The following is a 25,762-nucleotide window of genomic DNA, read 5'->3' on the forward strand; positions in this document are numbered from 1 at the left end:
GAATCTGCTCTGCCAGCTGGTTCAGTGATCAGCTCCCTGGGGGTCCAAGCCAGAATTGTTGTCCATCTTTGTCCTTGAGATCAAATCTTAAAGTCTGCTCAACCTCCAAGGTCCCTCTTTGGGAAGATTCCTTCAGTCTCTTGTACCCTGGTTCATCCCTCTCTGCTTCGACTTAATGGGCTTCCCAGGTGGCTCAGTGATAAGGAATCCGCCTGTCAGTGTGGGAGGTGCAGGTTTGATCCCTGGGTCAGGGAGACCCCCTGGAGGAGGAAATGGCAACCCCCTCCATTATTCTTGCTTGGAAAATTTAATGCACTGAGGAGCTTGGGCTGCAGTCTACAGGGGTTGCAAACTTGGACACAACTGAGCGACTGAACACACACACACACACACACACACACACACACACACACACACACACTGGTTTTTAATGCCTGTCCCTTTCTTCCTCACCTTCCACCCCTCTAGCCCACTCAGCTGGCAGAAAGGATTTGTGTTGGTTCTCTGCAGTGATCCCTGTCCCTGTGAGAATCACTCATTCCCCGTCTGAGCATCCTCACTGCCTGTACACACGTGTGTCCCTCCCCATCTCGTGCAATTCCCCCGCCCCTTTGCTCTGGGGACCTGCATTTGGGACTCTGCATTGGAGGACCCAGCCCCAGGCTCCCGGGAGCACACTGTCTGGGATCTGAACTTGCCTGGGAGTTTGAAGCCCAGCGTCCCCCATCCCCACCTCTAGCCCTTGCCACGAGCCTGTGATTATCAGTGCACATGTGTGGAGGTGTGCTCCTGTCGGGGGATGGGACAGGCTGAGATGTAGTTCCCTCCCCTGCAGGAGCAGGCTGGCGCTCCCTTCGTGGGGACCTTTGCTGAGATGCGCCTCTGCCTGCCTTCCCTGCTTTCCCTGCCCTGGGTCCCTGCTTCCCCGGTCTCATGGGACACATGTGTGTTAAACCACCTGTGCACAGGTCCTCATCTCTGCATCTGCTCTTCATCATCTGTCCCCTGAAACCACTAGAAGTGGTACAGCTGCTCCTTATTACATGGGAGGCAGGGTGTGGAGTCAGCCAAACCTGCATTCCCCTGCGTTCCGGGTGACCCTGTGCCAGCAGCCTCTATAGAAATGACCCTGAAGGACCATCTGGGGCATCAGTGAAAGTACTGTGTGGGGGTATTTAATGGACTTCCTGTCGCCTGGGAGCCTGCATGTATACCCACTCATCAGAACATAACGTTCTCGGTCACCTTTGTACCACATTTGTCAGGAGGAGTCCCCTAATCTATCTACCCCACATTTAATGAGCTTCCAGCAGAGGTACTTACAAAGCATCAGACCCTGGTTCCTAGAGCTGGCTGTGTGTGAGGCACAGTTAACACAGAGCTGGATGGCTGAGGCTGCTTTCCTGGAGCTCCAGGACTGGGGTGGGAAACTGAAGGGTGAGTGACAATCACGAATGACAAGGTGTGTGTGTGGGGGCTGTGACCTCAAGGCAGCCTCCCTGGGAAGGCTTGACTGCCATCTTCCTGGCCGGTCTTCTGTGAGCACACCTGACTTCCAGGTGTCCTGCCTTTGGTCCAGGTCATCAGTGCAAATCTCTCTGTGTTCAGAAAGTGGGCAGAGTCCCGCCACCAGGTCTGTACAGCCTCAGCTGCCCGGGTGCCTCCCTCCCCGCTGAACAAGGCTCCTGGGCCTCCTGCTGCCCCCCCTACCCCCCGCTCAGGCTGCAGCACCACCAGGGTGCACCCACATCTGGGTGGGCACACCTTGCACCTGGAGAACCATGTTTCAGGGAAACACACCTGGAGAGAAAGGTGAGGGAGAAGGCAGGGCCCTGGAAGCGTAAACCAGAGAAGACACATGCATCAGATACACATGCCTGTTGCTGATGAAAGAGAGAACAGTCTTTATCTCTAGACCCCACACACAGGCTAGAGAAGCAGGCAGCTGCATCCCGCACACCTTGTGTGACCTTGGACTCGGTTCTAACCTTCCTGTGTCTCATTTTCCTTCTCTGTAAAATGGCAATGGTAATAATATTAATAACAGTAACTTCTTCATGGGGTTGTGAGCATTTTAATAGGAATACATATAAGTGCTTAGAGGGGAGCCTGCCATCCTAAACCCTCAGTAAATGCTGGCTATTTTTAGTTTTATTACAAAAGCTGGAATCAGCAGACTTGGGTGAAATTTACACGGACTGAAATGTTAGTCCTGATGGGTTTTATGGTTTATTCAGTACCTGTTTCTCTGCTACCTCCTATGTGTCAGGCACTGTTTCTGGAGCTCTTGAGCCTCCAGATGCCCAGCTTCTGATGTTATTATCTTCAGAAGCAGTGAACGTCTCATCCTTAGAAGCTTCGTGCAGAAGTTTTCACATGGCAGAAGACAGTGGCTAATGAGAAGAACATTGCATGGTAGTGTACCTATATTATATGCAGTCATTCCAGTCTTTTTTATTTTTATTTATTTACTTTAAAAACATTTATTTATTTGGCTGTGCCAGTCTTAGTTACTGCATGTGGGATCTAGTTCCCTGACAAGGAATCAAACCCCATTCCCCTGCATCAGGAGCTCGGAGTGTTAGCCGCTGGGCCACCAGGGAAGTCCCCAGTCTTTTCTAAAATAAAGGGGAATTATTATTATTATCATTATATACTTATAGGAATAAATTAATCCTCAGTATGGAAGTTGATGCTTATGTTTACACACCAGAGTCCTGGTACCATGTTGCTTCTTTATTCAGTTCTGGCTCCCTGGTGCCTGCCGGAGTGCCTGGGACACAGTTGGCATAACAGGTACGCTTATTGTGTTAGTAATAAAGACCAGAGGGCAGAGCTTGGGCTTTAATGAAAGGAACAGGGAGGCTGAATTCCACGCAATTAAAAAAATTATAATAATAAGCTTTTGAAGCCTCAGTGAACAGGTTGTTTTGAAAGGAAGCATTTCAGTGGGAAAGGATACTGTTTTGAGATCTTGATAGTCAAGCAGTTGTTTAAAAAAAAAAGATAGTGAAAGTGAAGTCGCTCAGTTGTGTCTGACTCTGTGACCCCATAGACCGTAGCCTACTAGGCTCCTCTGTTCATGGGATTTTCCAAGCAATAGTACTGGAGTGGATTGCCATTTCCTTCTCCAGGGGATCTTCCTGACCCAGGGATCGAACCCGGTCTCCCGCATTGTAGGCAGACGCTTTACCATTTGAGCCACCAAGGAAGTCCCTCTTCCCCCCAAAAAAGCTGATGATTATTTAGAAAAAGCCCTGAAGTATGCAACAAAGGCTGGATAACTTCTTTCTGACTCAGCCAAGTAGTCACTGAGGGTCTGAGAATGGACCACGGGGTGTGGAATTTGGAGTAACGATGTGAGGGGTCTTCAGGAGCGGGTGGCAGGGACTGGGGTTGTTCAGGACCTCTCGAACCACTGCAGTTTCTCCCACTGTGGCCCAGGGACCTCCTCTCACAAGATCCCTCGGGACTCACAAGCAGTCAGTTTCTTGATCCATCCTGCCCCGCCTCCTAAGTCAGACTCTCAGAGTAAGATGAAATGATACGTGGATAAAATGCTGAAGAGGAAATTCACAGGGGGGCACACAAGAGCAGAACCTTAGAATTCCATAATTGCAGCTAAGGAGTTGACGCTAATGATGGATAATTGAATGATTTAGTCTTCTTCCTTTGGTGACTTACAGTTATAAGAAGAGATGCTGAAGTCTTAACACCTTAATGTGAAAGACAGGTCCCTGAGGATGGGCCCAAGCAGCAGAGGGTCTTTATTTCCCGTCTGCTGACAGGTGCACTTTTATCCATTTCCTCTGGAGAACAATGCGATCATGAAATGAAAAGGAATATTTTCTGCTGAGCTGGCTGAGGCTGATAGACAAGTGGAATAATAACTGCCATAAACTGCAGGAAGCCTGCTTCTCTTTGGTCCAAACTCTCCTAAATGTCTACCCTGACTTGGGCATAAGCTCTCTGTTTACCATGATGAATGATTAAGTCTGTCCTATAAATGGGCTTCCTAGATGGCACAGTGGTAAAGAATATGCCTGCCAGTGAAAGAGATGCAGGAGATGAGGGTTCGATCCCTAACTTGGGAAGATTCCCTGAAGGGGGGACGTGGCAACCCACTCCAGTATTCTTGCCTGGAGAATCCCATGGACAGAAGAGCGTGTTAGGATACAGTCCACTGAGTTGCAAAGAGAAGGACAGCCCTGAGCACACACACACGTCTTGTCAATATTCTCACGTGTAGAATGAGGGAGTCTGCAGCCCTGTTTACATATGGATTTCTTTTTAATTCAAGGGAGCACGCAGAGGAAGGGTCAGATGCATCAGAACCTCTGGAATAGAGGGAGGAGAAACATGCTTAAGGGTACAGCTCCTGCTGCTGGAGCTTCTGCACTCTCCATGCAGAGCCCCAGAGCCATTTCGAAATCCCCATCCAGGCTCACTCTAGCCTTTTATAGAGTGCCTTTGATTCATGGTGCTATTTCTGTGCACCCAGTTAAAAAAAAATATCAGGAAAATGTTACTTGAAGCTCCACACAGAGCAAAATTCCTCCACAGGTGCCCAGCCATTTGAATAATATCCATTTGAAAGCAGAGTGAGGTTGTCCTGGAGAGGGGTTACTGGATCAGGCTTTCCCACCCATGGGCTCTCCATGTTTCTGTCTAATAAGCCTTTCTTTCCATTACAGCCCCAAATAAGAGGATGGATAGATGTTAGAACTGCTCAGGCAGGAAAATGAACAGGAAATTGCTGTCTTACCTTTTCATATCTGTATGGTATTTGGACAGTTACAGAAACAGGGTTTCCTGTTTTGTCTTGGTAGCTACTTGTGACGATCATAGGAAAGGCTGTGAGGAATGCATGACCTCTGAAGGGCATGGCCTTTTACTCAGAATGTTCCTGAAGGAAAAGCTTGTTTTTCTTTACTCCATAATTATTTTTTTCTGTAATAATACATCCACTTTAAGTAGATGGTGATTTTCTAAAAGACTACTTGGCTTGATCCCAGACACACACATTCTCAGGGAAACTTGGAAATCTAAATGCACAAAGCCATCCAGACTAGAATTTTTTTTAAAATTATTTTCCTGATGTATGGCTAACTTGCAGTTGTTAATTTCTGCTGTTCAGCCAAATGATTCAGTGATACACATGCAGTACATGCATTCTTTTCCACGCTCTTTTCCACTATGGCCTATTGCAGGATGCAGAATAAAGTTCCCTGTGCTGTGCGCTGGGACCTTGCTATTTATGCATCCTGTATATCGTAGTTTTCATCTGCTCATCTCAGACTCCCCACCCATCCCTCCCCCGGGCGCCCACAAATCTGCTCTCCGGGTCTGGGGGTCTGTTTCTGTTTAGCAGTAAGTTCGTTTGTATCACATGTTAGATCCCACATGTAAGTGATATCGCATGGTGTGTGTCTTCTCCTCCTGACTTTTTTCACTTAAGTGAAGTAATGATAATCTCCAGATCCATCCGTATTGCTGCAAATCAGCCCAAGAATTTTTCCATCCAAGTCCATTGCAGCGATTTCTCTCCATCCCTCTCAGACTCACCTCACTTGCAACCATTGCCAAAGGCCGGCCTGCATCACCTTCACAGAGAAGCCAGGGTAATGTATTTTACAGACAATTCAGACTATCAGGCCCCTACTCACAGTCTGCTTATGATGGCGATGATGATGATGATAATGACCCAGAATGCTTACTGTGTGCTGGGCACGGTTCTGTTCTTTGCATGTATTACATTTTCTCACTTCTCACAACTCTACAGGGTAGGTGTTATTCTTATTGCCACTTTACAGATGAAGATACTGATGGGGACACCTGGGAAGAGGTGGGTTCAGGATCCCAGCCGAGACATCTTCTGCATCACATTGCTTCTTGCAGACCTGGGAATAAAATACAAAGTCCTTAGCAGGTCCTGGTGGCCCCGTATGGTCTGATCCTTGACTTTGCCCTTAAACTCATCTTTTCCCCTCTTCCCATTGCTCTTACTCTTCCTTAAATATCAAGCTCATTCCCAATTCAGAGCTCTGAACTTTGGGGGTCCCTACCCCTGGAAGTTGGTCTTTCCTCTCCTAGTCTTATCCTGGTTTGCTTTCTCAATGAATTCAGGTCAGGTCTCTGCTCAAATGTCACCTCCTCAGAGAGGCTTCTTGCTCATTTAAAAAAAAAAAATAGATTTCCTGTTGTAACTTAATTTCTTATTCTGCTTTATTTTTCTTCAGACTACTTCAACTAGTTTTATTACATATTTATTGTCTGTGTCTCCTCTACAATTTAATAATAATGCTACTTTTCAGTAAATCATCATGGAGTGTTTTCTATGTGCTAGGAAATAGAATGCTTCAAATGTGTTTAGTATTTATGGGAATGGATGTACTTTATTATCACACTTTTCCTTAGTGATAAGTTACATGAATAAGCCCTGTTTTATAGAAGAGGAAATTGGATATGGAGCACCTAAGGACTGGTTCAAGGTCCCCCAGGTAGTGGTTCGTGCAGCAGGATTCAATCCCAGTGAATCGGACTCCAGAGGCTGGTGGGTCCTGTGTGTTGCCTGCTCCACCCGCAGTGCTGATGGCAAGACTTGGGCTGAGTATCCGCTGGAGGAAGATGTCAGCTGTGCTGATGCATGGTCTTGCTACCCAGCTGGTCCAGCAGGATGAAGCAGAACTACTCCTTGAACCACTTTTCCATGCCCACCTCAAGTCCTGTCCCTTGAGATTTTCTCCTCTTCCTCATGTCTCTTGGGTCCCTTCCAAGCTCACAGACCCCATTCTGGTCATGCTCAGTTTTCTTTCCCCGCCTCACCCTTCTCCCAGCCTTGCTCCTTTCACCCTTCAGCCCTCATTACCCCCATAGATGCTGCAGTAGCAAAGTCAGACCTTCAGGGGCTGCCCTGCCAGTGCCCCATGGATGTGCTTTTAGGATGCTGTACGTGCATGCATGCTACATCGCTTCAGTCCTGTCCAACTCTTTGTGGTGCTAAGGACTGTAGCCCACCAGGCTCCTCTGTCCATGGGATTCTCCAGGCAAGAATACTGGAATGGGTTGCCATGCCCTCCTCCAGGGGGTCTTCCTGACCCAGGGATTGGATTCGCTTCTCTTATGTCACTTGAATTAGACAGGTGGGTTCTTTACCACTAGCACCACCTGAGAAGCGCCACCCAAAATACTGTACATGTCATCTCAATTTTACTCTCTAAATATTTTCAGCGTTTTTAAAAAAGACGCGATAAGCCAAATGTTTGTCATTATTTTAATGAATATTTATGCCTGGAAGACCTATTGAAGAGCATGAAATAGTGGTTACAGTCTATTCGGGTTCAAATCTTGGTTCCTCGTCTTTGAAACAGTGAAACAAGTGCCTGGTGCCTCGTTTCCACGTATGAAAACAACAGCAAGACCAGCACGTCTCTCACAGGGTCTGCTTGAAGACTCGGTTAGGTGATGCTCATCCCCTACAAGCAGCAGCAGTGTTCAAGTGTCAGCTCCTTTCCTCCTCCTGTTCTCTCTCCCATATTTCAGCTGTGCACTCCTGCAGAACTGACTTGGCAGGGACATCCATCTTTCATTTGGCCCGGTATGCACAGATCTGACATGTGACACCATGAGCACAGGCTCCTCCTTGTAGCATCATTGCGAGGGGCAAAGTGATTCAGTGTATCTGCATGAAAGTGAAAGTGAAAGTTGCTCGGTTGTGTCCGGCTCATTGCGACCCCATGGACTAAACAGTCCATGGAATTCTTCAGGCCAGAATACTGGAATGGGTAGCCTTTCCCTTCTCCAGGTGATCTTCCCAACCTAGGGATCAAACCCAGGTCTCCTGCATTGGAGGTGGATTCTTTACCAGCTGAGCCACAGGGGAAGCCCAAGAATACTCAAGTGGGTAGCCTATCCCTTCTCCAGTGGATCTTCCCACCCCAGGAATAGAACTGGGGTCTCCTGCATTGCAGGTGGATTCTTTACCAACTGAGCTATCAGGGAAGTGGGTTGGCCTTAACTTCCTGAGGAGGCAGACGTGCCCTGGTCCTCCAGTCCCCAGATGGGGGATCTACATCATGCTGTTTGAGTAGGTGCTCTATTTTTGGCTGAAAGAAGTTACTCCTCTTTTCTCTCCTCCACTGGAAGTGGTGTAAATAGAGACTGACTTCACAGACATCAGTTCAGTTCAGTTCAGTCGCTCAGTCATGTCTGACTCTTTGCGACCCCATGAACCGCAGCATGCCAGGCCTCCCTGTCCATCACCAACTGCTGGAGTTTACCCAAACTCATGTCCATTAAGTTGGTGATGCCATCCAACCATCTTATCCTCTGTCGTCCCCTTCTTCTCCTGCCCTCAATCTTTCCCAGCATCAGGGTCTTTTCCAGTGAGTCAACTCTTCACATGAGGTGGCCAAAGTATTGGAGTTTCAGCTTTAGCATCAGTCCTTCCAATGAACACCCAGGACTGATCTCCTTTAGAATGGACTGGTTGGATCTCCTTGCAGTCCAAGGGACTCTCAAGAGTCTTCTCCAACACCACAGCTCAAAAGCATTAATTCTTTGGTGCTCAGCTTTCTTCACAGTCCAACTCTCACAGGCATAGCTTTCTCCAAACAACTGTATGGATGCTCTCTCCAAAACCCTTTCTTCCCTCTCCACCTGATGCCATATTATTCCCCTAGTCTAACTGAGGAATTTAGATCGGTGGTCTCACCCACTCCGTTTGCGAGCTGTGCTTTTGAGTCTAGCCTTTGACATTGGTTTGCAGGGTGTGTTGTGGTCTCTGTCAAAATTTAATTTTAGTAACCCATAAGATGCCTCTTTTTACCTTTAGACGGTACACTTCCCCCACTCCAAATTAAGTGTGCCATATTCCTTTCGGCTTCTGTTTTTTCAGTATTTATGACATTATAACTGAATGGTCACTTGAGCATTTCTTTTTCCCCGTTACCCTAGTATAAGTCTTAGGAGGACAGAAACTCGCTTACTGACACCACTCACGCACCTGCTATCACACCTTTGTGATCCAGTGCGGGTATGTTGAGTCAGTGGACTGATGGATGGGTGAAAGGATGAGTAGGTGAATGCCAAGAATTCACATCACTTCCAGACCTCATTGAAAGATGCTTTCCCTTTCATCTAAATCCTCTTTGAAAGCTTCACCTGAACACGTTCTCCAGTATTGATTGCCTTGGTTTAAAGCAGTTCAGGTCGATATTATTAAAGTTTAAAACACGATAAAAGTCATGACTCCTGAAAATGAATGTTCTTGTTTATCTTCATTGAAGTCAATGTACTTTGCCTCAGCCTTCTGAAATATGTGCCAATGGATGACCCATATTTTCATGGATTGGTAGCAATGACAGTAATGAATTTCTATTGATTTTGCAACTGAATATACCAGGCACTGTGCTAGGTATTTCATAAATACTATTTTATCAATCCTCATAACAATCTTTGGAGAGAAGTTATCTCTGTTTCCATTTTCAAAGGAGGAAACCATCTCAAAGATTTTATAAATCAGTAGAATCAAGGAGTCAGGCATTTCTGAATCATTGCCACAGTGAGTGTTAATTTTGTTTGAAGTGGATAACTTGACCTCTCTATTTTTATTATTTTTAGTAATGGTAAAAGGAGAAAGAAATTAAAAAAAAAAAAAAAGCCAGTAGGTTTAAGTATTTATACATTTTTTTCAAGCCAAAAATGTATATTTTTTAAATTTCACTTTCAATAAAAGTCAACAAAAGAAGATAGATTTCCTTGGTCTATTTGAGCAAAAAGAACTTATCTTTTGCAGAAGATTTAATGTAGGAGATTATTCAATTAGTCAGTTCTACATCAGCTAATATCACAATATTCAGAGAAATGCCTTGTGTTATGTGAGCTTGTAATCACAGGTTTGACAATGTTTAGGGCGATTAGAGAGCATTTTCTGGGGAAGGAGACGGTGAGCAGAAGTGCGTCTGGTCTCCAGGGAAATGGGTGTGGTCTCCAGGGGGAGTGGGCGTGGTCTCAGGGAAGTGGGCGTGGTCTCCAGGGAAGTAGGTGTGGTCTCAGGGAAGTAGGTGTGGTCTACAGGGAAGGGAAGTGTCATACCAAGGAGAAGGAACGGCAGGGGCAAAGGTGATGTGACAAGGAGGGTGGCATTCAACTGTGGCTGCAGGAAAATGAACTAGGGAGCCTGGAAGGTGATGAGGCTAAACAGAGGCAGGTGGGCTTTGAGGACTATATTAGGGGGAAAAAGCTTTCCCTTTATTCTGGTTTGAAGCAGAGGAGCAGCTTGGTTCTATTTGCATATCGAAAATACACTTCTTTGGAAACATTGTGAAGCTTTGGAACCAGAGACAGGTTGAGCAGACTGAAGGCAATTGAACTGTCCAGGTGTGATGCCAGCTAAGAGTGGGCAGGTTGGTTGGTGGTTAGGATAGAGAGAAGTGAGCATTTAATGAGGATCACACGTGGAAGGCCAGGGAGATGGTGACTGTCAGATTTCTCGTTCACACGACAGGCTGGCTCATAGAGCCATTTACTAAAATAAGGAACGCCGGATGACAAACAGGTAGTTTAACATTTTTTTTTCCCCTCTAGTTGGGGTTTGCAGAATTTACTTTTGGAGAAGGAAATGGCAACGCACTCCAGTACTCTTGCCTGGAAAATCCCATGGACAGAGAAGCCTGGTAGGCTACAGTCCATGGGGTCGCAAAGAGTCAGATATGAATTTACTTTGGAACATGTTAAGTATGTGGTGCCTTTGAAAATCCAAACAGAAGATCACAACTAGATAACCGGCCTTAGAGGTCTTGAACGTTGAGAAGTCTGGGTGATTAATAGATGCATAGATTTCGTTGGCTGGCTATGTGCTACATTTTATGTACAGGACTTAGAGAATGTGTGAAACAGGCAAATGTAGTTCAGTCACAGGGCTTACCTTCTGTTGGAAGAGAAGACAGTCAATATGCCTCCAATGGTACCATAAGCTTTGAGGTAACACCAACTACCATAAGGGAGGTAGGGAGTGATGCTGAGGATGGCAGAGAGGCGGCTGTGATAAGGAGGCAGAGGAAAGTTACCCAAGCATCAAGAGGAAACTGGTGGGACTTGATCTAACCGAGACAATGGGAAGAGAGTATTTTAAGGAAGAAGAGTTGACCAACTTTGCAGAATGCTTCTGAGGATTGAAGTACGATGTGCACTAGAACTTTCCTGAAAATCTTGCAGGCAGGTAGAGCATTCATCACCTTGATAGGAGTTCTTTGGGCGGTGAGAAGGGTCCAGAAACTATATTTGGGGGAGACACTGAAGTGTGAGTAAAACGATGAAGAAATGGAGACAGTCAGTAGGGGCATTCTTTGGGTAAGTGTCACTGCCGCGGCATGGAGGCAGACAGAGAGGTTGCCAGAAGGGCTGTGAGTTTGGGCTATTTGTATTTTATTTCTAAAGAGAGAAAGTTGACTTCATTTCAAAGCCATTGGGAAGGATCTAGTCTGGGAGAAGTTAAACCCGTATAATAAAGTAGGGAAAGTCATTGAAATTCTCTAGTCATTAAAGGTTTACTTTTCTCAGTCCCAGTCCAGTGGCTGCTGAGATGAACTACAGGATGACTGAATCCCAAGAAATGCATGCAGACATGTAAATAAACAGTTAGGAGCTGATGTGTGATCATGGGGCTTCTCAGGTGGCACTAGTGGTAAAGAACCCATCTGCCAATGCAGGAGACATAAGAAATGCAGGTTTGATCCCTGGGTTGGGAAGATCCCCTGGAGGAGGGCATGGCAACATGCTCCAGTATTCTTGCCTGGAGAAAACCCATGGACAGAGGAGCCTGGTGGGCTACAGTCCATAGGGTCCCAAAGAGTCGGACAGGACTGATGTAACTGAGCATTTGTGATCATTGGACATGTGCTGCTATGGTGGCCCAGCCTTGGGGGAGGACGTCCAGCAGTGAGCTGCCCCCGCCCCCACATCCTGACCCCAGCTCATGCCAGTTAGGTGATTGTGGTCGTGGCACACATCAGTGGATTTGCGCTATCCTCTCTTCACCAGGGTGGAGATGTTGAGAAAAATGAGCCTGAGAGAAGAGGCCATCTGGTAATTGAATCTAAAGCTTCAATAATTAATTCTGAGGCTCTAGGCCTAGGCGTGCATTGATTTTGGAGCCAACTGGCTAAGCGTTGGCTGACACCCAGCCAGGTGCTGCTGGTCACCTGGATGCTCTTTATAGAATTTTGGATGCTGTTTTGGATGCCGTTTATAGAATTTGCTCAGACACAAAGGCACTAAAGCATCCTTGGAAACAGTCCTTTGGTGCCCCACTGAGCATCGAGGGAGGGCACTGTGGGACGGGAGGAAGGCCCTGGACTTGGAGGTTGAATTCTGGGTCCTGATACTAGTTCTGCCCTTGGGCTGGGTCTGCCATCTTCTTGAGCCTCCCGGTTCCTTTCTGAAATGGATTTACAGAACTATGTTATTTTCTCTTTGCTCTTAGTCCCCGTATTTGTGTGTAGATTCTCGTCTGTGAAATGGGTTTATAGAGCTATGTGCTTTCCTTTTAGCTGTTAGTCCCCACATTGATGTGTGGATTCTCGGACTTAGGATAGTGGCTCAGATGAAAAAAGAAAAATTTGCCTTCCTCAGTGAGGACTCAGTCTACCTTTGGGGGTAGCCAGGCAAATGCTCTACCTGCATGTGGGTGAGGATGAGGCGGTGCCAAGTTGAATGAAACAGAAGGTGGGATATGCACAACAAAGGTGTGAATGTGGAAGGATAAAGTGTCTTGTTAATACAAATAATGACACCAGTCACCGTCTTATTTAACTTTCACCATAACGCTTTAGAAGAAGAGATTTTCATGGTTAGTTTATACATGAAGAACATTAGGCTTAAAAAGCAAAAATAATTTGCAGGTGGGTATATAATCAGAAAAACGGAAAAATGCTGATTTGGAAAGATGCCTGCACACCTGTGTTCATAGCAGTACTGTTTACAACAGCCAAGATATGGAAGCAACCTAAGTATTCCTCAGCAAATGAATGGATGAAGAAAAAAAAATATGTATATATAGAGCGATAATGGAATATTATTCAGCCATAAAAAAGAATGAAATTCTGCCATTAGCAGCAATGTGGATGGACCCAGGGAATATTGTCCTTCATAAAATTTGTCAGACAGATGAAAACAAATACTGTATGATATGACTTAGACGTGGAGTCTAAAATAATGATACAAACAAATAAGCAGAAACAGACTCACATTTAGAAGACAGAGGGAAGAGGGAAGGGAGGACGGACAAGATACGGGTTTGCAATTAACATACATAGGCTACTGTGTATAAAATAAATAAGAAACATATAGTATAGCACAAGGAATTATACCCACTGTCTTGTAATAACCTATAATGCAGTATATACTATACACTACTGGAGGAGGAAGTAGCAACCCACTCTAGTATTCTTGCCTGGGAAATCCCATGGACAGAGAAGCCTGGCAAGCTATAGTCCATGGGGTCGCAAAGAGTTGGACACAACTTCATAGCTAAACACACAACAGCTATATGCTATAATTCAGTACATTTTTTAAAAGAATTTTTTTTTTAAAGGCAAGTGAATGGAGAGTGTGAACGTGAATGCAGATCTGATGTCAGAGCCTGGGCTGCTTGTAACTATACTGAAAGTGAAAATCTCCATGAAGAGGTGACATTTGCGAAGAGACACAGGGTTTTGAGATGAGATCCAGGCTATCAATTCACTTAAAAGAGAGTAGTTTTGTGCCTTTTATGCCATGCTCCTTCCTAGAGGCCTGGCGGCTGGGGTATCTAGTGATGGAGATGTTTTGAGCCGGAGAGAGGAGAGCTGGCCCTGGGGTCATTCCCAGTCACACATAGACTCGGCTTCTATGTCCTCATGCATACGAGGGCTCTTGGTGCCAATGCACAGCTGAAAGAAAAGATGCTGATGAACAGAAGCTGCAAGACCATCTATGTCCTGGAGGACAGGCTCTCAGGTGTCTCTGGGATGACACTGAGTTTAGAAGGAAAAGGACTGAGGCAACAACAGCCTGAGAAATCAAGAAGAAAATGCCTCTAGCTGCAGGGCCTGGTCTCAACAGGAAGGCTGGGCTGACCCCCCACATGGTATGGAGATGCCGTGCTCATGTTAACCAGGGGATGTGTTCAGCCAATGCATCTGGTAGGAGCAGTTGTCAGAGCAGCCACTGCCCTCCAATTTCTAAGCTGCCCCTTCCCTGACCGGTTAGCCTGGCCCCTCGCCCAGACCCTGGCATCCCTGTAGTCCATGACCCATGAATAAAGGCTTTGTGCCTGGCACAGCAGATGGCCTGCAGGACACTGCTCCTCACTGTGCCTGGAGTGCATTCTGATCAGTTGGTACCTGTCCAACGGACAGGGTCCATGCCCTAACACACAGGAGGCAGGAGTCTAAGCAAGGAGGGTGAGGCATCGGAGGAGAGTCCAGGTGAGAATGGCCTTGACTGGGGGGTTCAGATCAGTTCAGTCTCTCAGTTGTATCTGACTCTTTGTGATCCCATGGACTGCAGCACTCCAGGCTTTCCTGTCCATCACCAGCTCCTGGAGCTTGCTCAAACACATGTCCATCAAGTCAGTGATGCCATCCAACCATCTCATCCTCTGTCACCCCCTTCTCCTTTTGCCTTCAATCTTTGCCAGCATAAAGGTCTTTTCCAGTGAGTCAGTTCTTCTCATCAGGTGGCCAAAGGATTGGAGTTTCAGTTTCAGCATCAGTCCTTCCAATGAATATTCAGGACTGATTTCCTTTAGGGTGGACTGGTTGGATCTCCTTGCAGTCCAAGAGTCTTCCCCAACACCACAGTTCAAAAGCATCAATTCTTTGCACTCAGCTTTCTTTATAGTCCAGCTCTCACATCCTTACATGACTTGGGGGTAGCTCCACTCATTCACAACTTAGGTGGGGGACTGTGGTGGGGTCAACCCTTGGAGAGAGTTGAGGCCTGAGGCTTCAGAGAGCTTGCTGGACTGGTCAGTCTTGGCTCAGCCATAGCCCTGGAGCTGGTCTTTTGGAGGGAACTTCAATGTCTATGGAAAAGAAAGGCGGAGTGACCACCCATTCTTATCTACTGAGCAGTGCCTCCAGGGACACCCTGATATTTTCCTAGTAAATCTCAACTGCCCCTTCCATCCATGGTCTCCCATCAAGGACCAGGTCACCTTGGGCTGGAGAAGGGCTCTGCGCTCCCTGGAACACGCCAGGACCATGGCTGGGCGGGGACGCTGCAGCTCTTACAAATATTTGATTAGCTGCAATTGTGCTATACTTAGTTCTCCTTGCGAAGCATATGGCTGAGACAGATGGCTCGGTCAAGACTGAAGCACATAAACAGGGCTCTTTGCCTCCCATTTGCTGGGTCTCCTGATGACTTTCTACCAGTATGGGATTCAGAGTTAGAAGAGGGAGCTTTGCTTCTACTCTTCTCAGAAAACCCCAGGCTGTATGTTTCAGGCAGACTTAGTGCCGGCTGTTTGTAAGGGAGCAGGGTAGGTGTGGGTGACAGGTCATCATGAGGACAGAGCAGGAAACAGAGCCAGCTTCTGGGACCCAGCTGCTGGAGCCCAGATCTAGTTCATGTCCACAAATGTTTATGAAACACGGCTGCCAAGTTCTCAGGAATTGGATCCCTCAGCCTTGGTCAGTCATGCGTTTTATAAATATTTGCCCAACTTGGACACCAGGAAAAGAGTTGCTTCTGTGCTGCGTAAACCCTTACCTGGACTGCAAGCCTCCAAAGTGTTCACTTAAGGCCGGTTCCACCATAGTAAATAATTTAGATTTTATTTCAAGTGCGATGGGGGTTGATGAAGTCTGGTTGAGATTTTACAGTAATCAACTGAAGAGTAGTAATAGTAGAAGTAGAAATAAAGTCTTCCATGTTGTCTATTGAGAAAAAATTATGAAGTGACCCAGAATGGGTTCATCAGAACCACATTTTGAATGCAAACTCGCAGGATTTGTGCAAGATTGGATACAAGGCTGAGGGAGGCAGAGGAATCGATGAAGAGTAGGAAGTGTGTTACTCTTTGTGGTTAAGTTTTTGGGTAAGGGACACATGCGGGAAACACAACCAACTGAAGGCTCTGTATTGGATTATGTAAGTTTATGGTGTGGATTTGACACCAGAGGAATAATGTCAAGTGAGCAAGGGATCAGGTCTGCTCGAGAGAGCAAGGGAGCTGGAGTCAGACATTTGAGGGCCCTGAGCTTGTAGGTGGCATGTTGTTTTGTCTTGGATTGTTTAATCGCTGAGTCGTGTCTGACTCTTTGGAGACCCATGGACTGCAGCACACCGGCTCCTCTGTCCTCCACCATCTCCTGGAGTTGTCTCAAACTAAGTCCATTGGGTCAGTGATGCTATCTTACCATCTCATCCTCTGCCATCCACTTCTTTTGCCCTCAGTCTTTTCCAGCATCAGGGTCTTTTCCAATGAGTGCCATATAAAATCTTGGAAACAGTGAGACCTGGAGGGAGGTTACAACCCAGAGACAGGAGGGGCAGGAGAAGCAGGAGATTCCTAGGGGGAGTTGGGGGATGAGAGGGAAAGCATGAACTTAGCTACTTTCAGTCAGCAGGCAAGTGGGGTGAAATAAGGAGTCTTCATCTGTCCACCCTGTTGAGTCAGATCTTTATTATCATCTTTTGTCTGTGAAGGAACTAAGGCTGGGAGAGCTAACTTCTCACCGAAGGACTCCCAGCAAGTCAACAGGGAGATCCCCGATGCTCTGTCTTTCCAGGCATCACCCACTGCCCTGGTCCAAGCCCACTCTCTTCCCAGCATCAAGAAACAGTTGAGGGGACTTCCCTGATGGTCCGGTGGTTAAGACTCCACGTCTCCAATGCGGGGGACATGGGTTTGATCCCTGGTCAGGGAGCTAAGATCTCATGAGCCTCACAGCCAAAAAAAGACAAGAACAGTTCAGATATTATGAAATGCAATGAGACATTTGTCCATCTGATCATAATAAAGATCCAAACGAAAAAGAAACAATTAGGGGTCTCCCTCCCACTACCCCAAGAGTTCTGCTAGAAGCTGCTGGAATTCCTTTCTGGATAATGTTTTATCATTGTATCAGCAATACCCTCCTCCCCCATCCAGTGGTGTATTCACTGCCATCTCTCTCATGGTGGCTTAGTCGCTCAGTCGTGTCTGACCCTTGTGACCCCATGGACTGTGGCCCACAAGGCTCCTCTGTCCTTAGGATTCTTCAGGCAAGAATACTGGAGGGGGTTGCCATTTCCTTCTCCAGGGGATCTTCCCAACCCAGGATCAAACCCAGGTCTCCTGCACTGCAGAATCTTTACTGACTGAGTTACCAGCGAAGCTCTGCCTTCTCTCCGAGTGCCTGTTAACATGACTCTCTGCACAGTAATCTGGGTATTCAACCCTCCCTACCCTTGAGCACCCATCCCCCATCACAGGGGGAGAAAACCCAGTTGCAGACCAGGTACACTCCTGTTAACAGGTGTGTGAGGTACACGTGACAGTGGCCTGAGAAAATCCGCATCTTGGAACTCTTTCCATTTCTTGTCTTTACAAAAGTGAGAGGGACAAGGCCATGGACTGGGCTCTAATTAGAATACAAATGGAAACACCTGAGACTGCAGAGGGTTAGGACAGATCAGAAGGAAGCCCAGCAGGGAAACCACTGGGTGATTGGAGTGTGTTAGAGGTGACCCGCTGGTCTTTTACTTCTGAAATTACATAGCAACACACGTTATTGGCTAATAAAGTGTTATCAAGTGCTGGCCTTTCTGGGCTCATTCTAATAGGTAGGTGACAAGGGTTTATAATTAAGTCATTAAGCCCACTCAGTGTTGATGGGAGGATGCTCATGGCTAAATTACATCAGCAGCCCTTGTTCATTTTCAGCAATTTAAGCGTATTGTTTTTTTCCTGTATTCTTCGGTTTGGTCGCTCTCCTTCTGCAGGGATGGATTTCTGCAAGGCCACAATCTCTGCTTTGCAACTTGAGTTTTCTTGCAGACTAAGATTGGAGTCAAGTGTCCTGGGAACTGAGCTACCCTCAACATAGGGAACCTTCCAAAAGCCATCCCTCTTCATCCCTGCCCTCATTAATAACTAATTGATTGATGGACTCGGTGAATATTTGTTTGGATATAACACTCAAGCCCTGCTGTTCCATCATGCTAGGACTTCAGTTCTTTTTCTGCAAAACAGAAGTGGGTAACGAGTTGGGATTTTGTGATGGAGTAACATAAGTGTGATGAGAGAAAAAAGAAGTTGGAAAATATTGCATTAAACATTGCAGACCATTCCTTACTGTTGGTGTACCATGATCAGTAACTGGCATTATGTCTAGCATTGCCTGTGGGGTCGTTTAGTTACATAGTTAATGAGTAAATAAGCTCAGAAATGAAAGAATGAAAAGAAACACACGATTTGGAGTCACCATGACATTTGCTGCTGAGGATGTGAGGGCAGGAGGAGAAGGGGCTGACAGAGGATGAGATGGTTGGATGGCATCATCTCCTCAATGGACATGAGTCTGAGCAAACTCTGTGTGTGTGAGTTGCTCAGTCGTGTCTGACTCTTTGCAAACCCATGGACTGTAGCCCACCAGGCTCCTCTGTCCATGGGATTTTCTAAGCAAAACTACTGAACTGTGTTGCCATTTCCTTCTCCAGGGTATCTTCCCCACCCAGGGATCAAACCCAAGTCGCCTGCAATGAAGGCAGATTCTTTACCTTCTGAGCTATGAGGGAAGCCCTAACTGGGAAATAGTGAAGGATAGGGAAGCCTGGCGAGCTGCAGACTTGGACACGCTTAGTGACTGAACAGCAACAACCACAGTGTAACATAGCCCTATGATCCTGAGTCCCTCCAAAGGAAGTGAAGAACTCTCATCCTCAAGGTCAAGTGAGAGTATCTTATTCTCTGGAGAAACAGTGACCATCTGGTTCAGGCGGCTTTTTTCTTCTGCCTGTTCTTTGAAATGGTTGGAAACAATAACGAAGCTTGGCTTCAGGGTTATTTTATATTATTATTATATCCCTTATTATAAAGAAGGGACTTTCTGTCCTTCCTGTTCCTAGAAATGGCCAGCAAATAATCTAATGTAAAGAGTCATCATCCTTGTCATCTTCATAATACCAGGAAATCTGTTGGGTTTTGAGAATTTCACAGTTAAACACACATTTCTTTAATCCTCGTCTCATCTGGACCTGACACTGATTGTGTCAAATAAGCAGGGCATGACTTTTGCCTCATTTAGCTCCTGTTTACTGTCCTGCCCAAGGCCACACAGCAAGAAAGTAGCAGGGGTGAGTCTAGAACATCTCTGTTTGCTTTACTGAAGGAGAGCCTGTTCTAAGCCATAAAAAATTCAAGGTCATGACCTTGAGTTGTTCATAACCTTGAATTGTTCATAATCGGACTTGGCTTTTACAACTTCCCTGAACTCTAATATTCTGGAAAGTTGTCCCACGTGAATGTGTCCTGGGTTACAAGAAATATCATGACAACTTCTTAGCATCTTTGTTTTCAAATAGCCTAGACCTCACCCAGACATCGTCAGGCCTGGAGGGTTGGGAGGGTTTCCCCCAGAGTTTTGACTGCTTAGCACAGACCTGATTCTCTGGGGGGCTCCTGTGTGCAGGCAGAGTCATGGCCATCTGCTTGGAATGGGAGAGGGAGCTCAGGCTACAAGCCAGTGCCCTTGAGAGCATCCTGACTTGGACTCTGGGACAGAGGGTCTCTGCCAGATCAGCAGCACCTGTGCTTTGTAATCTGTGCTCTCGGAGCCATGTGGGGCTGGAGGGAGATCTCTGCAGAGGGAAGGTGGTTGTTTGAGTTGTAGGCATTTAGAGGCACATAAATATGCAAAGTATTGATATCACTCATTTTTGGGGAAAAGAAATAGCAGAACCCAAAAGTGTTTTACTCTTGCTTTCTGGTTTGAAGTTCCAGTTTGAACTATTTCCTTTGGACAGTGGGAGTCATTGGAAAGCTCCTCTCCTTCATCTACCTGCTCACTTGTTTCTACTCGTCTCCCCTCCCTTCTGTTCCCTTCTCTTGATCCACCCACCTTCTTTCCATCAATCTTGTTTTCCCTCAAAGTTCTAACTCTCCTTGTATATCCTCATCCATGATATTGATCCTGACATGTAAAAAATGAGACACATATTTGGGAAGACTCTAAGCTACATCTTCTCATTGGACCAGTGGTCTGGTCACCAAATATGCAAAAAGCAGTCTAAAGATAACCTCTAGGTCTATCCATGTTGCTGCAAACGGCATCGTTTCATCCTTTTTTATGGCTGAGTAATATTCCTTTGTGGTTTCTCTGGTGGTTCAGAGGGAGAGAATCCGCCTGCAATGCAGGAGATGAGGCTTTGATCTCTGGCTCAGGGATATTCCTTGGAGGAGGAAAAGGCAACCTAATCTAATATTGTTGGTGGGAAAATCCCATGGACAGAGGAACCTGGTAGGCCCAGTCCATGGAGATGCAAAGAGTTGAACCTGACTGAACATGCGTGAAATATTCCATTGTATATTTGTACCACATCTTCTTTATCCATTCCTCTGTTGATGGCCATCTAGGTTGCTTCTGTGACTTGGCAATAGTGAAATAAGTCAGAGAAAGACAAACATCATATAAAATCATTTATATATAGAATCTAATTAAAATGAGGCAAATGCACTTATTTATAAAACATAAACACAAATTTCGAAAACAAACTTATGGTTAACAAAGGTCAAACATGGCTGGGAGGGATAAATTAGGAGCCTGGGATTAATATTCACTACTATATATAGAATGGATAACCAGTGAGACCTACTGTTATAGCATGAGGAACTCAATATTCTGTACTAATCTATATGGGAAAAGAATCTGAAAAAGATGAATATATGTATATGTATAACAGAATCACTTTACTGTACACCTGAAACTAACACACTATTGTAAATCAACTATATTCCAACAGAATTAAGAAAAAAGTGAGTCAGAATATTTGAAATAACACTTGGGATATGCCAAGACATGTTCTTTTCACTAATGTAAAAAATATTAAACTGTGGAAAGAGGAAATGAGCATCATTTCAACAACAACAAAAAACAGTTGAAATAGAAAAGTGACTTTTACCCAGCAGCTGGGAAGGGGCAGCCTCCCAAAGTCTGAACAAGGTCTTTCAGCACAGAGAGAGCGGGCACCACCTTCACCTCTGGGTGCCCAGTACCTGGTGCATGAGAGGGTGCAGAGCACCGGGTGTGAACGAGCACCCTCTGTCTGCCAAGGAAGGTTCCGTGAACTACCAAGAGAGCCAATCATAGAAAATTCAGGAAGTGGCCTTGCAGAAAGTCAGGAAGAGGGAGCCAGGATAATGAGCAAGGTGTCCAAGTGTGGGTTGTCATTGTCGAAGAAGGGAGAATCCTGGTGGGAACAAAGCTGGCAGGCACTGTCACAGTGATGCCCACAAGCCCAGAGGGTGCCTTGTGATCAGTGAACCTTCCTTGGCAAGGAGGCACTTGTTTATGCCCTGGTTACTAGTGATGAGAAAATGCCACAGGTCCCACAGGGCATCAGAAATGCCTCATCCTGGGCTTAATGGGGCATCTTGGGATGTGAGGGTCTCCTGTAAATACTGCTAAGTCCTGTTTGTCAATCTGCTGAAAAATCAGAGGAGCTCATCTCACGTATGTAGCCACTGGAAATGCATTCAACAGAAAGGTGCTACGACTTTTCTCGAAACACAATTGAAAAATCATCCTACTGTATTTTGCATGTCAGCCACGTGCCTGGTCTTCAGATCTTGATTTATTTTATCCTCTTTGGTCTACACTGATCACAGAAGGTCAATGTGTGGAGATGCCCATTTTTCACGTGGAAAGCTGCTCTTACAAGGAATGATGTCACTCGCCCAAGAAGGCAAGTGATTGAACTGTTTTGCTGGCTGTCCCTCCAGGTATTAGACGGCTCTGCGTTGCTCTGACCTTCAGAGTATTTACTCCATCCATCCTTGGGCATGATGTCAGTCTGACTTATAGATCAACCTGGCCTTGACAGTGATAGAGAAAGGTCTGGTGCAGCAAATAAAAACAGAAAGGCACTTGCACACAAGGATCATTTCTGTTTAAAAACCACATCAATTTGAATCCAATAGGTCTAAATAGGGCTGCATTGAGCCAGTAATTTTATTTCCTTCATGATGAAGTGCCAATCTGAGCGGCCGTGGAAACAACCTGGGATTTTACATTTCTTTTTTTCTCCCTCCTCTGAAGCAACAAGGCAGGTGTGCAGCGTCACTGCTCATGGGGTGGCGGCTGTGACCGTGTGTCCCTGTTTCTGAGGGACAGTTTGAGCCAGCTGGGGACATTGCACAAGGCACTCAAGCTGTTTCCCCTTGCTGGTTGAGCTCATTTTTAAAAACATTTTCTTGCTTCCTCTGGCAGTCACATTAGTTGTTTCTCAATAGAGCTTACCTTTTGCTAGGAAACGGGTGTGTTTAAAAATTAGGCATTTATTCATTTTGGGTTGCACTGAGTCTTTGTTGCTGCACGGGCTTCAGTTGTGGTGAGCGGAGGCTGCTCTGCATTGTGGTGCACAGGCTTCTTATTGGGGTGGCTTCTCTTGGTGCAGAGCACAGGCTCTGGGTGTGCCGGCTCCAGTAGCTGCAGCAGGCTCGATAATCGCGGCGCTTGGGCTCTACAGCGTGGGCTCAGTAGTTGTGGCACGCGGGCCCCGTTGCTCCGTGGCATGTGGAATGCTCCCGGGCCAGGGGCCGAGCCCGTGCCCCCTGCATTGGCAGGCAGACTCCCACCCACTGTGCCACCAGGGAAGTCTGAAATGGGAGCATTTTGCTCATTCACCGGAGACTTCTCTTCCCGGATGTTATACATAGACCTGAGGATGGGTCCACACAGCACCTCCTCCTGTAGCAACCGATGGGACACCTGCCTCCTCCTCTTTGCACCTTGGTCTCTTCATCTGTGATGAGGACTTACCCTAGCAATTTTCTATAAGGACTAAGGAAAGAAACACATTTAAAAAATATGTTGGAAGCTGTGAAATACCACTTGTTTGGCCATTATTATGAATGCATAATGATTACTTTATATAAATATTAATATTATTGATTTTAGAAGATTTCTAGATTTTTCTAACTGTGCAGTTTAAGTGATTTGGAGGAATTCACCCATTTTTCTCTCCATAGTAATCCTGATCAATGGACACAGGAAGATCCTGAAATTCAACTTAACTCTGAGTCAGTGTTTAGGGATTAGGGTACATTTAGAACCCATTCTAGTATTCTTGCCTGGGAATCCCATGAACAGAGTAGCCTGTGTAGGGTCATAGACAGAGGAGCCTGTATAGGGTCATGGACAGAGGAGCTTGTATAGGATCACCAAGAGTCGGACACGATTGAGCACGCACGCACAGAATGTATCAGAGGACATGAAGTTGAACAGATTCCTTAATAAACTGGATATCTAGTATAATGAGAATTAACATATTTATCTAAAATGAAAGACAGATTATCCTTCATATCTTGTGTGGTATGAAAGCCACATTTTCAGGAGAGAGAGATTCTGTGGGCACTAGGGCATCTCTGGAGAAGGGAGGGCAATTTCTGTCTTTATCTCTGTGTTATTATCTCTCGGAGAGGGGGATTAAGGAAGACATTATGGAAGAAGGGGTGTGTAAGCAAGAGAAGAATTTCACAGGTACTAATTTCTAGCCAGGGGCTTCCCTGGTGACTCAGATGGTAAAGAATTTGCCTGCAATGTGAGAGACCCAAGTTTGATCCCAGCATTGAGAAGATCCCCTGGAGAAGGGAATGGCAGCCCACTCCAATGTTCTTGCCTGGAGAATTCCATGGGCAGAGGAGCCTGGCAGGTTGCTGTCCATAGGGTTGCACAGAGTTGGACACAACTGAGCCACTAACACTTTCTCACTTTCACTGTCCAGCCAAGGAGCGTTGCCCAAGTGATGGCAAGTGATTTAGCTAAGATCTCATGACTTACAAAGGCTTGAACAATGTTCTTTCTGACATTTGGTGACCATAAATCTTCCATGATGGAGTCGTGTTCATCTGTAGACCTTGGTCTTTGGGAATTGAAATGCAGTTTGGGGCCACTGCTTTCCTTGAGCTGGACTGATAGCCCAAAAGGCTGAGGATCCAGGGCAGGACGGGAGTTCATGGGCTTCTACCGGTTCTTGTTTTGTAGACAGCAGCAGCCCACACTCAGCCTGCGTCCACGACAGCACCTTGCGCAGCCGGGTCTTCCAGATCTTATACAGGAACGAGGAGGTGCCCATCAATGATGCCGTGATCTTCCGAGCTCATCTGCTCTTAGACGGTGAAAGGGTAAGTCCTGAGCCTACCACCAGCCACAAGTGCTGAGTCCTCCTGTGCCTTTTGTACCCATTGCTAGGAGCCTGCCAAGGTGCTTCAGTTACACTGACTCTTTGCAACCGTATGGACTGTAGTCCGCCAGGCTCCTCTGTCCATGGGATTCTCCAGGCAAGAATACTGGAGTGGGTTGCCATGCCTTCCTCCAGGGGAATCTTCCTGACCCAGGGATCAAACCCATGTCTCTTATGTTTCCTTTATTGGCAGGTGATTTATTTACCACTGTGCCACCTGGGAAGCCCCATTGCTAGGAGAATGGGGCGCAAAGAAGATGCTCTGGGTTTGTTCTGAAATCTGACAGATCAGGACTTGGGATTTTAGAGCATTCCTGCACTTCCTGATTTAGCCAGTTTTGTACTCATGCTTTTGTTCGTTTACTTGCTTGTTTCATGTACCAAGTGAATCCTGTTGACTAACTTGCTGGGTCTCTGTCAGTGGGTCAATCAGCAAGTGTTTGCTGAGTACCTACTTTGTGAAGGGATGTGGGGCAGGCCCTCAGATGATGAGAAAGCCTGAAGAAGGCACCAGGAGTACTCCCTCAAAGGATGGATGCTTCATCAGAAAAAAGACATACAGACAGGCACTGGGAGCTGGAAAAGACTCTTGAGAGTCCCTTAGACTGCAAGGAGATCAAACCAGTCAATCCTAAGGGGAATCAACCCTGAATATTCATGGGAAGGACTGATGCTGAAGCTGAAAGTCCAATACTTTGGCCACCTAAAGTGAAGAGCTGACTTATTGGAAAAACCCCTGATGTTGGGAAAGACTGAAGGCAAAAGGAGAAAGGGGTAGGAGAGGATGAGATGGTTAGATAGCATCACTGACTCAATGGACATGAATTTGAGCAATCTCTAAGTGACAGCAAAGGACAGAGGAGCCTAGCGTGCCGCCGTCCATGGGTTGCAGAGTCAGACACGACTTAGCGACTGAACAGCAACCAGTAGCTGAGATGCACGTGCTGCTGCATCTGCAGATGAGCACAGGGCACGGAGGATGGAGGGGAACTCTGCAGGGAGACATTGATGCCTTCACAATGAAGCCGGCTTTGAGATGCCAGGACTAAGACTTCCTCAGACTAAGAGAAAGATGAAGGGCATCCCATACAGGGGGAACAGTATGAGTCAAAGCCCAGAGGCCTTGGAGCCAGGCATCCCTGGAGAGGGTGCCACTAGAACAGAGGCCCTGAGGTAGGGATGGGGAGGTAGTGAGGAATCCTGCCGTTCCTAAACCCCAAGGTACCCAACCATCATCACTGGTTGCTTTCCTTACGTTCTCCCCACACCTTTGTAAATCAACTCTGTTTAATGAACTGAAGCCATCATCTACCTCTTTCCTGGACTCTGG

General features: G+C 46.3%; 1 protein-coding gene across 3 annotated transcripts in view; it reads left to right on the plus strand.

Moving 5' to 3' along the window:
- The window catches only part of FAM135B (family with sequence similarity 135 member B), a 256,371-nt gene that overhangs the window by 144,712 nt on the left and 85,897 nt on the right, over positions 1-25,762 (plus strand). For all 3 annotated transcript variants that reach the window (XM_027560771.1, XM_027560773.1, XM_027560772.1), the window contains exon 4: positions 24,234-24,373. In XM_027560771.1, coding sequence (XP_027416572.1) covers positions 24,234-24,373 — 140 coding nt within the window. The remainder of the gene's footprint in view (positions 1-24,233; positions 24,374-25,762) is intronic.

The sequence above is a fragment of the Bos indicus x Bos taurus genome, chromosome 14, assembly GCF_003369695.1.
Source record: "Bos indicus x Bos taurus breed Angus x Brahman F1 hybrid chromosome 14, Bos_hybrid_MaternalHap_v2.0, whole genome shotgun sequence".
In the NCBI taxonomy this organism is placed as follows: Eukaryota; Metazoa; Chordata; class Mammalia; order Artiodactyla; family Bovidae; genus Bos; species Bos indicus x Bos taurus.